Below are 15,959 nucleotides of genomic sequence, written 5' to 3'. Positions count from 1 at the left end.
TCTCTCGTTCGAGCTTGCAGCTGCCTTAGTCACAGATGAGCTACCTTTGATTAAGAGCTCACCATAGTATACGAGAGCTGCCTTGCTAGCTAAGGTTGTAGAAGGCCGACTACTTAGTTACCTGAAGTCGTTGATGGTGAAGGAGCCATTGCCTTGTGCTCCTATCCGCCTTAGCCTCTAGAGTAGAGGTTTGTAGTAGACATTGGATATCTCCTATTGAGCTTTGGAGTAGCTTGTAGTAGAGGACATAGCTTACAAAAGCTCTCGCTCTCATGGAATAAAGGTCTCTCTGTCTCATGGATAGAATGAATTGAACAAAATTCTCACACAAAAATGATGAAAAAGAACTCACAAATCTCTCTCTCAATCACTAGATCTCTCACAAACTCTCGAAGGAGACAAACGGAAATTCTATGGATGGAAATTCTTCCAAGTGGACGGAAATTTCTCTCATCAACGGAATCAAAGAATGAAAACACTCGATCGCTCAATCTCTATCCCACTCTCAAGGGTCACAATGCCTCAACGGAAGGCAAGGGAGCTCTAATACCATGACAAAATATGAAGAGGGGAGAGGAGAAGAGTGGAGATGAGGAGAGAGGACACAACTAGATAGCACACCACACATGACTAACTGTACACTAGATTTAGCTGAAAAAATAAAATATATACAAACCCATTTAGGGTTAACTAAAGTCGAAACTAAAGGCAATAGATGATCCCCAACTTTGAGGCCCAGCGGAGCAGGTCTTTAACCCATAGTAGGAGTATCTTGCTAGTCGTTCATAAAAAAATTATACCCTTGGATCTTGCACTCCTTTTCTTAGGGCCTGGAAAAAGAGGGGAAAGAGCTATTTTTGTTATGGAGTACAAGGGAGACGACCTCAATTTCTCTACTATTGATGTGACATTTTCTTAGTTTCACGATTAAGGTCCCTGTAAATGGGTTGCCATCACATGGTCATTGCCTAGAAACGTAAATTCGGGGAATGAAAATCTAGCTCGGTTCTTCTATCTTAATCATGAGCTAGCAGAAGCATTGGGGCAAGATTATGTGAGCGTTGCCGAATCATGAGCTAGAGAAGCATTGGGGCGGTGCTGTGGGATCTAATGGTAAGAGCACAAGGCAGAATAAACCATTGTCTTTTGTTTGCTTGAATGGCGAAGCTAAAATCGATCTGGTAGCTGAACTACGCGTACATCGTGATTGTTGCTCGCGGACTTCTGCTTCCTGGAAGATAGCAGATCAGGCTTTAAATTTTAATCAGAACATTTTTTTCTGGCTGTACGAAATTGCATGCAGATTATAATTCTTGAAGATTTTTACTTGCGCCATTTCAAAGTCCGGTTGAATGCTTTTAGCCAGAAAAACCCGAGACCGGCAAACATATTTCTCCAAAGAGTCGTTGCTTACAGATAGTTCTTTTTGTCTACAATGGATACTGGACTGTTCATTTTGATGTTGACCCGCTAAATACCTATAGCTAATTTTGGAGATGTGCATAATGAGGTGCATGTAACACGTAGTAGTTGGTTCCTGGCGGTGTCAAGACCGCAGAGCCCTCACGCAGCTTCTACAAGAGTGCACACCTTCTTGTCAAGTCCCTCATGGAACACAAGAGCCTTTACTCAGTGCCTACATATCTTCTTGTCAACCCCCTCATGGACCATCCAAAATAGATGCCTCAAACTGAAATTTGCACTGCAAGGCATACACTGGTCAACTCAAATGAAAATCCAATAAGACTCCATCCCACTTGCTTTCTTGAGTCCTTGTGTATGGACATCTTTGTGGAACATAAAGTTTGTTCATCGTTAATCCTTTAGCTCTATGGACTGTTCTTATGGCTTGCATTGATGTCCACCCTGACCACAATAAGAAGCTCTCTCAGACTCGCATCAACAAAATATAGACACATCACAAAACATCCACCTTGGGTGTACAATCTTGGCTCCAAGCCATAGCAACTTAAGGGATAAAATTGACCCCAGGAGTGATAGAGGAGATGGCAATATTGCCTTATTACAATCATGAACCATGTGAAATATGAATCCAATGATAGATCCACATCATTACCCCCCTTCTGACGTTTGAGACTGCCTACAGTCTCAAGCAAGTGTGGAAATTTGGAGGTAAGGGTATCGAAATCCATCCAAGTAGCCTTGGAAGGAATGTGACCTTTTCTGCCCACCAAGTACAACTCCTTTGGTCCTCTTCTAGTAGTTCTTGTCTTCATGTCCAGGAAGGGGCTGCTGATAATCTGGAATTACATAAGAGGGAAGAGATGGCTGAATGGGAGTCAAATCATCAGACAGAAGCGGGGGATAATAAGGTGTCAGAAATTTGACATTGAAGGCTGGATGGAGAAGAGGCTAGGAGGGAGATTGGAAGTGTAGGCATTGTCAGGAACTTGCTTGAGAACTTTGAAAGGTCCATATCTGAGAGGTTGGACCTTAACATGGGGACTATGCCGCAATCTTTCCTTGGGCAAATGCAAGTACACCATGTCACCTTCTTCAAAACTCTGAGCCTGTCTAAGCTTGTAAGTTGTCAGCTTGGTGTTTGTATTGGGCTTGAGTTTGCTCTGAAGTATGATGGAATAGCTGATGGATATCCTGGGGTTGTTGGGAGAAAGGTTTTGCCTTAGCAATATCTTGGACTGCCTTGGAAGAAGAGGCTCTGAACTGAGGAGCTTGCAATAGCTGATGGATATCCCGGAGCTGTTGGGAGAAAGCCTTTGCCTTAGCAATATCTCGGGCTGCCTTGGAAGAAGAGGCTCTGAATTGAGGAGCTTGCAAAGCCAAGTCCATGGGGAGAGCCGGTTGGAAAGCATGGCATACTTCAAAGGGGCTCTTCCTTGTGGAGGAATGAGGAACCCTATTATAAGCATGTTGCATGTAGCCAAGATATGAGTCCCAACTCTTGAGCTTATGTTGGCAATAGAGTCTGATAAGCTGAAACAATACCCTATTGACTACCTCATTTTGGCCGTTCCATGGGAGGATGCTAGGCTTTAGGATGCTTGAGTTTTGTGTCCATGGACCGCCACAAAGTGGTCCAAAACATGGCAAGGAACCTAGAAACCTTGTCAGATACAATAAAGAGGGCAACCCAAAATGTACCCACACATGTTGGGCAAAAAGATGGGCTGCTGTAACTGCACATTGCTTGGTAGTTGGCATCACATTGCTTGGTAGTTGGCATGAAGATAGCCATTTTGGAGGATCTGTCCACTACATATAAATATTGTCATGTCCCCTTTTCCTGGTGGGAAGGCCAGAGAGAAAATCCATATAAATATGCTCCCAAGGCTTGGAGGGAATTGGAAGAGGAGAGTGTACAACCCATGATTGACTTTCAAATTCTTGTTTTGTTGACATGAACCACATGCTTTGATGAACTTCTCCACATCATGTCTGATATGGCCAATAAAAGTGCCTCTACATTACATCAAAGCATCCAGCAGTGAGGGGGGAGTGATGTTCCTTGATGAGCTGGAGTTTCCATGATCCTTGGGGTACACATAGTTTGTCCAATTTGTAGAGGTAGGACTGTTTGACTGTGTAATCCAGAAAAGGCTGTGTATTGCCTGCAGTTGGATGTTGGACCAGCCAATACACATGGGGGAAATCCTTGTCAGTGGGATACAGGTCTGGCCACTAAGAAAAAGCTGGAATCAGAAGTTGAACAATGGAAAACATCACATGTAGATAGGCAGTTTGCCTGCTTGTTGTAACAGCCAGGTTTATACTTGATGATAAGATGAAATTGCTGCATATATGTAGCCCATTTGGCTTCCCACGGGATAATTCAATGTTTGAGAGGACTGAACTGAAATAAGCTACTGGATGCCCTTCTTGAGAAAGGACAGCTCCAATGGCATAAGAGCCAATGTCTGCTTTAATTTTAAACACTTTGCTGCAGTCGTTGAATCTGAGCACTAGAGGAGAAGTCAAGTTGTCTTTGAGGATGGCCATAGCCTGATGTTGAGCAGGGTCCCAATGAAGGGGTTTGAGATTGGAACAAGGGATAAAGGATCTCTGCAACATCTTTGATGTGCTTTCTATGGCAGTTGGCCAATCCTAGAAAGCTTCTTAGCTGAGAGACATCACAAGAAAGGGAGGAGGAGGGGGAAATGCCTCAATACAAGCTAGTAGGCCACAATGGGCAGCAAGCTAGTTGGGAGAAGGATAGTGTATACACCAAATATGAAGGATAGTTGGAAGTCGAGTAGCCTTTTTTAACCCTCTGACTGGAGTGATAGGTCATTGATATAGGCTCCCCAAGGTGGGTATCAACCTCTTCCACTGTCGCCTACCACCTATCTCACCAAACCCTACATTGTAGCAGTCAGAGTTTGGTGAATAACAGCAGAGCCCCACACCATTTGCCAGATCCCTCTGGTGAGGACATATATTGATATACAAGCTTCATTTCATCTGAAGGGAGCAGTCAGATTTGATGTTGCGATTTCGAGGAAGGTGGCCTCCAGTCAGGGTAGGTCTGTGAGATCCCTTACATTCAAGGGATTGACTCTTAAAAGGGGGAGGCCTCCGAAGTCAGGCTAATGAGCTCAATTGATGGAGTGCTCTTACTTGCCACTTCATCATGTCGTGGAGTGCTTACCATTAAGTTGATGTAATCTGAATCATCATTATGGCCACGTGGCAAGGCATCCAAGCTGGCTAATCAGACCATCTCCTGAGCAATCTTAGTTTCTTCATCTGATAAATGATGGGTTTATCCAGCCACTATACCTGAAGATCCATCCCTCGCATGTAGTACGGATAACCATGGGCCATCTTTGTACATCAGCCCATAGATTCCACATCGATACAAAATGAGATGTTTAGTCTATAACCACCATCACGAGATGACAATTTCTACATATGCAACATGCAAGAGATGGAGAAGAGGAGCATGTGCTCATGAGATGCCCTTGATACTATGAGATGTGTGGCATATTCTCTTCGAGCAGGGATTTCAAGGCACGCATTTTGTAATTAAACACCTAGACCAAGCGAGGTGCTTCTCTTGTCGTGTCAAAGGTTACACGATTTAGACGCACACTCATGCGATTGGCACTTAGCCAAGAGCATGGACAGCAACTCATAGACTATTTGCAAGAGAGGAGTCACATTGAGTGGCTGTGGCCCATGTGAGCTTCAGCCCGACCTTTAAACTATGACGAGGATAGTCAAAGAATCAATGAGCAGACATTTTGCTCAGGAGTACATGCCTTCAATTCACAACATTGTTGGGAGAGGCCCACTGAGTGGGTAGGAAGATATTTTGGACATACTCCAGAGACATTAGGACGGGACTTTAGCCAAGCTCATTCATAGTTGGGAAGAGCCACTGACTCAGAAGCTCGATAACTTTGCTCCACTGACTCAAAAGCTCGATAACTTTGCCTCTAATGGGGTAAAGTAAGAGACCATAATGCTTTGATCGTTTTAATCCACGATCAGACAATCTTATTTCGGAAGACTTAGCCTTAAGGCTAGGAATCAAGACTGAAGACTTGGGACCAGCTCTAGATGAAGAACATGTTTTTGCAGGAAAACCAGTTAAAGTCACTCCATTGATTGGAAAACTAAGAATTCATATCCAGGACTATGTGGGCCATGAGGAGTTCTATGTTTCACCCCTCAAACATCATGATGTCATTTTGGGTATGCCGTGGTTGCACAGAAAGGGAGTAAATCTTGACATCAAGACAAGAACTCTCAGTTTCATCCATAGAAACAAGGAGCATAGGATTTTAGCCAAAGGAAGAGGCGAGACAATCCCAGTTGTATAAGTATTTCTATTGCTAAATCAACAGCTATTTCTGCGTACTCTGTTTTCGTACGAGAGAGAGAGGGTGAATCCCAAGTGGAAGTGAAATCTGTTGAGAAAGAAAATTTTCAGTTTCTTGATTCTTTGAAAGATTGTCTTGTAGATTCTGTTCTAGGAGAGCTTCCTCCAGAGCAGCCGGAAGATTATGTCATAGAGCTCCTTTTGAAAGATTGTTTTGTAGATTCTGTTCTAGGAGAGCTTCCTCCTGAGTGGCCGGAAGATCATGTCATAGAGCTCCTTCCAAGAAGTGAGCCTCCGAATCGGCCACCTTATCGTGTGAACGCAGCATAGACTGGAGAAATCATGGCACAGGTACATGATCGACTTTCTAAAGGGCTCATCAGACCCAGTTCCTCACCCTTCTGTTCACCCGTGCTCTTAGTTCAAAAGAAAGATGGCTCCTATCGCATGTGTGGATTACAGAGCCCTCAACAAAATGATTGTCAAGCATAGGTTTCCAATCTCTCGCACAGACGATATATTGGATAGACTAAAAGGGGCCACAATCTTTATTCGTATTGATTTGAAAAGTGGATACCATCAGATACAGATCCATCCTCAGGATGTTCGTAAGACAGCTTTTTGGACTACTTTTGGATGGAGAGGATTTTCAGAGCCTCAGGCATTTCACAGGTACTTTCTTTAATGACATATTGGTCTTTTCAAAGATAGAAGGAGAACACAAGGAGCATTTGGCGACCGTGTTCCAAGAACTTCGAAATTACAAGCTTTTATTCATAACAAGAAGAGTGAGTTTTTTCTTGATGAGATTCACGATCTTGGGCATATTATCTCTAAAGAAGGCATCCCGCTAAGATAAGAGCTATATAGGGATGGCCAGAGCTTTACCTCAATGCATGAAGTACGTAGGTTTTTGAGGCTTTGCTCCTATTATAGACGCTTCATAAAACACTTTGCTGAAACAGCAGTCCCGTTATGTGATTTGACCAAGAAATTTAGTCTTTAGATGGGGAGAATGGCAAAGGACAGCTTTCAACACTCTCAAAGAAAAATTAACAACCGAGCTGATTCTTGTTGTTCCAGATCTACACAAATAGTTTGATGTGGATTGTGATGCATGTGGGGAGTGTGTAGGAGCTGCACTTCACCAAGATGGTCGAGTCATATAACTTATGAGAGTCGGAGGCTGCGTGATGTAGAAAGATTCATGGGTGTGTACGAAAAAGAGATGCTAGCGGTCATTCATACATTAACCATTTGGAAGCATTATCTTCTGGGAGCTGACTTTACCGTCAAGACTGACCATCAGAGCTTCAAGTATTTCTTGACCTAAACAAAGATTGCTGAAAAGCAGATGAAACGGGCAACTTCTTGTCCATGTTTAATTTCCAAATTTTCTATATTCCAAGAGCACGGAACAGGGTAGCAAATGCTTTATCCACAAGGCCCCATGTGAACAATGTGGTAATAGCTGACTATAGGGACCTCGAGGCCATGGAAGAACTTTGCTTCAAGATCCAGATTTCGAAGAGATTATGGGAAATATTCAGCAGGGGCAATTGGTTTCCGCATGAAGCAAAGGTGATTATCAAGATATGAGAGCAAAAGTCTTGGAAGAATGTCATGCCCCTCCGTATATAGATCATCGGGTTATTTCTTCGACTACACAAGCCATTGAAAGATATTTCTTTTGGCTAGGATGATTGTATGGATGATTCCAGCCTCATAATTTCCGTCTTTTTACACGTGCAAGGGTGAGGGTTTGCTGCAAAGTCTGTTCCAGCCATCAGAGTTCTGTCTAAATGCTGCGATTAGGTTTTTCCAGCCTTCCCAAGGGCTCTAGGACTACTGCGAATTGATCCAAGAGGCCCTAGACCCTAGTGTGAATTGTTCTCCAGTCAATTGGAAGCCAACTGACTATTGCGAATTCAATTTTCACCTTATCAAAGTGTGCCAAGCCTGCTACGATTGGTTCTAGAACTGCGATTTATTGAAGAGAGAGTTCTCAAGGACTCCGGATTGGACTTTACAGAAGTTCAGATAGAAGCAAGGAATCTAGGTCAGAGTGAAGATAATATCCAACCATTGGTCTATGCCCGGACATGTTCAAGATCAAGAAGTCTTTGAAGGTGCTGCTAAACAAGTAGTGACTCCTCCTTGTTCTAGCGGATGAATGCATGCTGCTTTTGGTGGACTAGACTACAATACTCCCATGTAGTCCCCGAAAGATGGTGCTTGGTTTCAAATTTGAGTTGGTGGCATAGTGAAAAACACTCATTATTACCAGCTCTTGCAAGGGATTGAGCCAATATGTGGCGAATGGGTAGGTTAAAGAAAAAAAAAGTATAATTGGCTCCGAGAGGTGGCAGGAGATCAAAGATGTTAGTTAATGTGCAGATCACTAGCCAAGACATCCTTGATGCCTTTCTTCGGATGAGATGGCGGCCCAAGGCTGGGAAATGATTGCTAGGATGCTCACTATAGTCTTATCATGGTGGTGGGGGTATCGGCTAGCGGCCACCCTTCTCAATTGTTGGCTGCTATCATCTACACCCTTGTCGATATTTGGCTAGGCCACCCTTGTCGATATTTGGCTGCTATCATCTACACCCTTGCGGACTAACTGGGAGCGAGATGGAGAAGATACTAGGAAGAAAGCTGAAAGGCATGAGCGGTTTTGCAAGGCATCAATGATAATCCTAGAATTGTGGACGGAACCTAGTAAACCCTAGGAGAGTAGAGAATTGAGATGTTTGGATAACACCAAGATGCCAAAGTATCCTTGGTGAAGCCAAGGATGTAGAATCTCGACTGGTAGATGTAGCTAGATGCCAAAACTCAGCCCAACAACAAGCTGAAATATAGTCTTAAGAGTCTCTGACCAAATCTTCCTTTTAGGCACTACCACATTTGATCTCCTGTTAGTATTGTCAGTATCTCAAATTCTAAACAATGATCCAATGGCAGTCCAATAGAAAATCACGATAGTAACTCTAATGAAGGGCCAAGCACAAGCAAAGGATAAACCAACTACTAGATGAATTGTTAACCAAGAAGGTCGAGATAAGTACAGGTTCTAAGTATAGGCAAGGAACATGCTCAGATTCAAAATCTTCCAGTCAGCTTTATCCGCCTAGTTGGGTTTAGGCTTCTTCATTGCTGCGATGGTAATTCGCAAGATTGACCTGCGATGCTTCAAGACAGAACACATGCACTCTCGCATGTAATTGTCATCGAACTCCCGATTGGAGGGGTTAGGGTATCGTCCACTTCTCGTCATCTTGGTGCCGTCAGTCAATTGTTATGTCGCTCTTGAAATGGTGGCTCATCAACCGCCTCATAGTGGCCAGCACTTCTTTGCCCTTTTTATTTTCTATGATCTCTCCACTCCTAGTGAGGTCATAGTACAGGTCCTCGGACGGGGCCGGGGGAGTGGGAGTGGCAATAGCAGAGCTAGAGCGAGGGGTGGTACTGCGAGCTTCACAGAATCTCCTTTCAGATGTTAGCCTTGTTGTGGAAGCTAACATTTTAGCATGTGGGTGAGTTGAAACAATGTATGGAAGCTTTGTAAACAGTAGGAACAGTTCAGAACTGAAGGAATATGCACAAGTATCGAATTGCAATTCAGGAAGGAAGCTGTAGGCTGCAGGATAGGGTTACATGGAGCAAGCAAGAGCAGGTGGGAGACGTTTTCAGGCTATAGAAGGGCGGGACAACTCATAGAGCAAATCACGATTCTTGTGGGAGCAACAGGATGCAGCAAGTGATCACTGGCTATGGTGGAAGATGATGATAGGTGGCTGGTTGGAGCAAGAGGATGCAAAAGTTCTCACACAGTCATAACAGCAACATCATCAACATTATCATGTCACATCAAGTCCTGTGCCAAGTCTGGCCCGATACAACAGATACTGGAGCTTTAGAAGAGAGGTCATGGTGGACTTAGAGGCTAGCAAGGCTGCGGTGGTATAAGATCACAGATAGAGCGCTGGCAGCTATCTATGGATGCGGTCTGGTGTGGTCTCCTGGCTGCAGCTCTATGTTTGACTTGGGCCACAATAACTCCTATAGGTTGTGTGGTCGTGCTCCGGGTCTGAACATGGACGGGATGTCTCTGAGTGTGATCTGGGTGTCCTTTCTCTATCGGATATGTCGTGTCACTGGCCCTGGATCTCTGCCTCGCCAACCACATGAGGAATGAGGGTCTGTGATCTGGCTGAAAGAACTCTGTGATCATGCTCTGAGACGAGTTTGCCTGTGTGTTCCGCCCCTGCCTCTGTATTTTGAGCAAGCGCTCTCAATGCTTAACTGCCTCTTGAATGAAGGTGGCTAAGCATCTCTGGTCCGGATAGGAAAGGAAGCGGGAGAGCAGTCCGGAGCTATATTTGAAGAGTCAATAGTAGCGGCCTTGGATCTCGTAATATACAGGGCATCTGAATATAAAATGCTCCTCCGACTTGATCTCCTCTAGATCACATAATGCAAATACAATGAAAAACTAAAAACAGTTTTGAAATTTTAATTTATGTAGATACCTTTTGAATTAGAAAGATACTTAAACCTTAATAGGATAAAATAAATTATAGTATTTTAATTAGTCAAAGGTTAGTCTTTCCAATGACCCCTATATCCTTTGCATAGAATTAATTACACAATAGGCCTAGATCTAAAGAGAATATCCCAGGCTTGCTATGGTTATTAGAATTACGTCACTTAATGGTATGAATCTGATAAAGTTAAATGTGCCCCTATATCCAATAACAGCTATGCATGCAAAAAATTATTTGGGAAAGCAAGTACCTCTTTAAGATGTCTTGAGGATCCTTGAATTTTGCAGGCGAATACTTTGAGGCCATATTTGACATGCATTCGAAATACTCTTACAGCAGCTATGTGCCTCCAGGTGCTTTGATTCATCAACTTTGTGACAATCAGTGAGATAACCGGTTACGCTTGTGATATACATTGCAGAGTCTGTAATGCTGAAGATGGATGTGTTTACTGGTCTTCTTTAGCTTACAGGTTCGGTGACATGTTTGGTTTCTTTGAGAGATGTCATTTATATCTACGAGAGAAATATCTTAGTAACACGTAATTTTAATGCCCATTGAGGCAATGGTTGACCATATGTGTAATCTTCTGGTGTGTTTCTAAAATAAAAAATGATTTAGTGACATCTTTCTTTCTTTTCTTAAGATGTGTAGTTCTTCCAATGAGCATCGTTTGCTTATGTTACTAATCAGAATATGAGTTACTGCCCTCTACTATGTAGCTTTTGCCCTCTACTTTCTAGTTTTGATTTGTGTCCCATTCTAAATAAGTGGTACAAAAGAGAGTTGAGCGGGCACAATAATAGATTTATATGATAATAACAATAAAAAAATTGACATAAATGAACTTAGGACTTATTTCAGACACCCTATCCCATTCTACTGGCTGTTTTGGAGGCCTTTTTTTGGAGAAATGCTGTTTTGGGGCTGTCCAAAAATAGAAAGTGTGTTTTTGTGGGGAAACTTTTCAACCTGGCCATTTTTTGGGGAAACGCCGTCCCAGGGCTGTCCAAAAACAGAAACATCATTTCTGTGGGGAAACGTTTGGCCTCCAAAACGCGTTTCCGTGTAACTATGATTTTGGCAAGTAGAATGGGGTAGGGGACAGCCACAAAACGCACCGTTTCCCCCTGTGCATAGCACACAATTGTGTACTATGCAATATGCACTATGTTTAAGTCACAGGTAGGCTGTAGGCTGTAGCATTCTGAAGGTGTGTGCTGCATGTAATCTCAAATGTTAGTACTAATTCTGAGTTCTGGATGGGCATTGGTGCCTCCTTTTCTAAACCTTTAAAACCCCTTGCTGACGTTTCAGCCCTCCCAAAAAATCCCAAAACGTTTCATTTACCTGGTCCCCCTTCCCCCTAACTGTGGCTGAAATAGGCATGTAGGTGAGCTTAATGCCAGCACATCCAATATCTGCTTGTGCTGCACAGATAGCTTCTTGAAAGGCAATGACAGCAACCAAGCACAATGAATACATTAATAGGAGATAGAGGCATTGGATGTCCCCGACAGCGGGGAGATCACCATCATAATTTGATAATTTCTTAGACAACTTATGACATGATTAGAGGAAATTGATGCCTTCTGTGGAAATCCTGATTCATTGGAGGCATGGTTCCCAGATACCTCTCTTCAAGAGACCAATGATAGGAAAATTAAGAATCAGCTCGTGATCTCAGGTGTAGGTGGGAGGACATACTAATTAGTTGACATTGGGTGTCAAAGGCTACGGGTCCATTCCTCACATGTGATCCCACATATGAGGAGTACATCGGTGCTTGGCACCTTTCAATTCATATTGTTTAGATTGGGGACTGATGCAAGTGAAATGTGAGCACTCCATGCAGCCGTGCAGTGTCACGAGGAATGGCCACATGAATGCTAATTAAGAACCTATGGATGAGCTGCCATACTTCTGCTATGTGTGCAAAGTCGAGTCTGGGTGGTTACAAAGGGCTGCATGCTTGCACTAGTGCCGCAAGTCAAGTCTGGGTTCCTCTGAAGTGAATCACAAAGGGCTGATCTCTCGTGAGATCTTCTCCGACCCGCCATGCTCCCTCGACGCCATGCTCTCGCACCTCCAAGGTGGAGGTCACAAAGGTGGTGGCATTTGAGACGACAGAGTTGGTGTGTGGGACCCCGTGAGAACCCTGATGTTGAGAGCCTTATCGGCTCTCTATTGCTGCTTAAGTAGAGTGGTTGAAAAGCTGCCTTTGTAGGCCCTCGTTTCACAACATCCACGCCCTTGGAGAGCTCCTCAATGGTGGTCTGCATCATGGCAATCCATTCCACCGTGGGGCTGCTGGGACTCTCTCTACCCGTCGTCGCTTTTGGAGATCAGCTGCCTGTGCTTGGGCCGTGATGGCGTCGCGTTTGAGTGTCTATTTGTTGCCGCTGCTCTCTCTCTCTCTCTTGCCCACATGCGATGTATCTCCGCAAAGGGATGTTGTAGCTGCGGGATGTCCAAGGGGGCAATGGGCTACTGTGAAGGGTAGGCATATAGCATAGAGGAGGCGGGTAGAGTATGAATCGGAGAGAAATCAGCCATAGACTGGTATGACATGGGGTACATGGGGGGGTGTGATTGGGGGGGGGAGAGCATACACTGTGTGAGTGATAGAGGGGACAGAGTCGGAGATTGGGGTGAGTCGGGGGAGGCTGCCTAAGAGCCCGTAGAATGTGTGGTGAGGATGATGCTGAGGTAGAGGCTGTTGTGCAGCTTTAGATCTATGTACAATGGTGCTATCTTCTGAAGACTGTTGTGTGTCATTCAACCGTCAATGTCATCCTTGATATCTTGTTGTTGTTGTTGTTTTCCCTTCTATAGATTGTGTTGCTGATTTTTTGGGTTCTCCTTTTTCTTCTGTCTCTCTCCTTTGGCCATGTTGATGCGTTTTCTTGAGGAATTTTTATGGTGGGAAGGAGGGTACAAAGTCCCTCGTACCGTTCTTGTCTACAGTCCTTGAGGGGTTAGTGAAAGGTGGCAAGCCTGGTAATTCTAAGGGGAAAGAGGATGGGCTGGATGAGCGAAGGTCTACAAAAGAAAAAGGTGCCCTGAACCCAATGCCAAGGTTGGATAGAGGGTGGTGGGGAATAGAGTAGAGAGGGTGGGAGAGTGCAGCAGGGGTAGGGCGAACAGATTGGCTCAAGAGAGCAAGGATGGATGGGGTGGGCTAAGTGTTGCAGGTTGGAGCAGAGTCACAATGTGGACTGGAGTAGAGGTGCAGTTGGAGCAGGTGTTGAGGCACTGCTGATAGGGTTGGAGTAATTGGAGTAAGTTGGAGTGGAACAACAAATTGTCGAGGCGTAGTTAGAGCTGGTTGGAGCGGAATATTAGATTGGTCGATGAGGGAGCACCTCGAGCGGAATAGTAGATTGTTGAGGCACAGTTGGGGTAGACTAGAGCGAAGCAGTAGATGCGAGCAGAGGGAGCAACAAGAATCGATGAGGAAGCAGGATGGGGTGGAATAATAGACTGGAGAGGTGCCTGAATGGCACAATGTCTTGTGGGGGGCTGCATCGGGACATAGTGAGTGTGCCACATATGTGTGCTAGAGTCTGGATTTTTGATGGCAATAGGCAGCTTTCCGTCCCCATCCAATACTGGGCGAAAGATTGGATCAGCTCGTCCATCTTGTGTGTGAGGAAAGCTCGCCTCTTACGATGTGTCAGTCATTGTGAGATCCGCTGCACCTCATGTGTCGTCAACAGCCCAAGGAGAGAGAGAGAGAGAGAGAGAGAGAGAGAGAGATGGGACAGCAAAAAACCATCTAGTACAACTGCTTTAGGTACGGCACATGGCAGCTCCCAGGGAGTGCAACATGAAAACCAATTATTTAGAGTACCTACATAATAGTCTGAAAGACTAATCAGCCATAGTGTAGGCTCAAGGAAGCGGAAGGAGGTACAAACGTGGAGCAGAACGCTGAAAGCCGTCACATCAACAACTAACAAATGAAAGTACAAAGTACAAAATAAAGGGGAACCCTAGGATAGTGTCCTAGTGGTACCACTAGTACTAGGTGTCATAAGACACAAAGTACTAGGTGACCTAAGTGCCAATAACTAAAGCTACATGGCACATACCAAGGCCCAGAGGGCATCAATACGACTGGGAGATGATGGCCTACAAAACCCCCTCCATGGTATGGGCCTGCCAATGCTGTGAACTGGGCATGTGCATCAACCTGCTGAGTTGGGATATTGCATACTGTAAATCAGGTCTGGTGTGGCACAAGTAAATGAGATATCCAACAGCCGCTGGTAAAGAGTGATATCACATGATGGGCTCCCATCATGAGCTGAAAATTTGAAGCCAGGGTCCACAATAGTAGAGATTGGCATGCAATTCTCAAACTGAAAACGATCAAGGAGCTGTCCAATATACTTGGACTGTGTCATCATAATACCCCCCTCACTCAACATGAGCAAACTGAACGCCCAAATAATAGTGCAGCTGTCCCATGTCTGACATTTAAAAAGCTTGCTGCAAATCAGCCTTGAAAGCTGCAATATGCTGAGGATCAGGGCCCGTAATCAGTATGTCATCCACATATAAAATCAGCACTAAAAAATCAGATCCACTCCCACGGACATAAAGAGTGGGCTCTGTTGGGCTATTCTGAAAACCAAAGTGCTTTGGCTATTGCGCGTAATCCAGTGTACCAAGCACATTGAGGTTCACTATCATTATGTTCGAGAGCGGTTGTTAGCAGGAGACATAGAGTTGTCCTACCTTCCCACAGAGGACAACATAGCAGATCTGTTTACAAAGGCACTTCCTCGTTCCAAGTTTGAAGTCTTTCGACAGGCTTTACACTTGGTTCCCTTTGTTACATGATGTGGCTACCTTGTACATTCATAGGTGGCTATATCCCTTCGGATAAACATGTGCCACCATGACCAGAAAATACTAGGTATTTTGAGACGTTTCCAAAATACTTCAGCAGTGAAGAGAGTCTTCAGATATCTCAGAGCAGGTTGTTCCGACACCAGAGTGTCACGTACCGGCAACAGTTTTTTACTTGGTAGTTCATGTATCTCTTGGCTCAGCAAGAAGCAACCAACAATTGCCACATCCAGCTGTGAGGTCAGCTGAGTACAGGGCAGCCCTCACCGCTACAGTAGAGTGTATCTAGCTTCGATAGTTACTTGCACATCTTGGTATCCGCCAGACATCCTCCACTATGGTCTACACTGACAGCTAGAGTGCTTTGGCTATTGCATGTAATCCAGTGTTTCATGCGCATACCAAGCACATTGAGGTTCATTATCATTATGTTTGAGAGCGGTTGTCAGCAGGAGACATAGAGTTGTCCTACCTTCCCATCTGTAGGCTCAAGGAAGCGGAAGGAGGTACAAATGTGAAGCATAACTATGAAAGCCGTCACATCAACAACTAACAAATGAAAGTACAAAAAATAAAGGGGAACCCTAGGACAGTGTCCTAGTGGTACCACTAGGACTAGGTGACCTAAGTGCCAATAACTGAAGCTACATGGCACATACCAGGGCCCAGAGGGCATCAATACGACTGGGAAATGATGGCCTACACATACATCAGTTTAAGACTAAGAGTCTTTTGGTTTGGATTTAAAC

General features: G+C 44.4%; 1 protein-coding gene across 5 annotated transcripts in view; it reads left to right on the top strand.

The window, feature by feature from the left end:
- Positions 1–732: 732 nt before the first annotated feature.
- The window catches only part of ARPC4 (binding protein), a 71,107-nt gene continuing 55,880 nt past the window's right edge, over positions 733–15,959 (top strand). Inside the window, exons 1-2 of one of the 5 annotated variants that reach the window (XM_087381380.1) lie at positions 733–1,113; positions 10,707–10,825. In XM_087381380.1, coding sequence (XP_087237506.1) covers positions 10,796–10,825 — 30 coding nt within the window. In that variant the 5' untranslated portion in view covers positions 733–1,113; positions 10,707–10,795. Of the gene's footprint in view, positions 1,114–10,640; positions 10,826–15,959 lie in introns of those variants that run through there. The other 4 variants (XM_087381378.1, XM_087381379.1, XM_087381382.1 and 1 more) reach the window with 4 other exon arrangements.

Source organism: Dipteris shenzhenensis, chromosome 11 (genome assembly GCF_047967505.1).
Source record: "Dipteris shenzhenensis isolate YYH24624 ecotype China chromosome 11, Dip_SZ_1.0, whole genome shotgun sequence".
Lineage (NCBI taxonomy): Eukaryota > Viridiplantae > Streptophyta > Polypodiopsida > Gleicheniales > Dipteridaceae > Dipteris > Dipteris shenzhenensis.
This window is presented reverse-complemented; position numbering and strand designations above follow the sequence as displayed.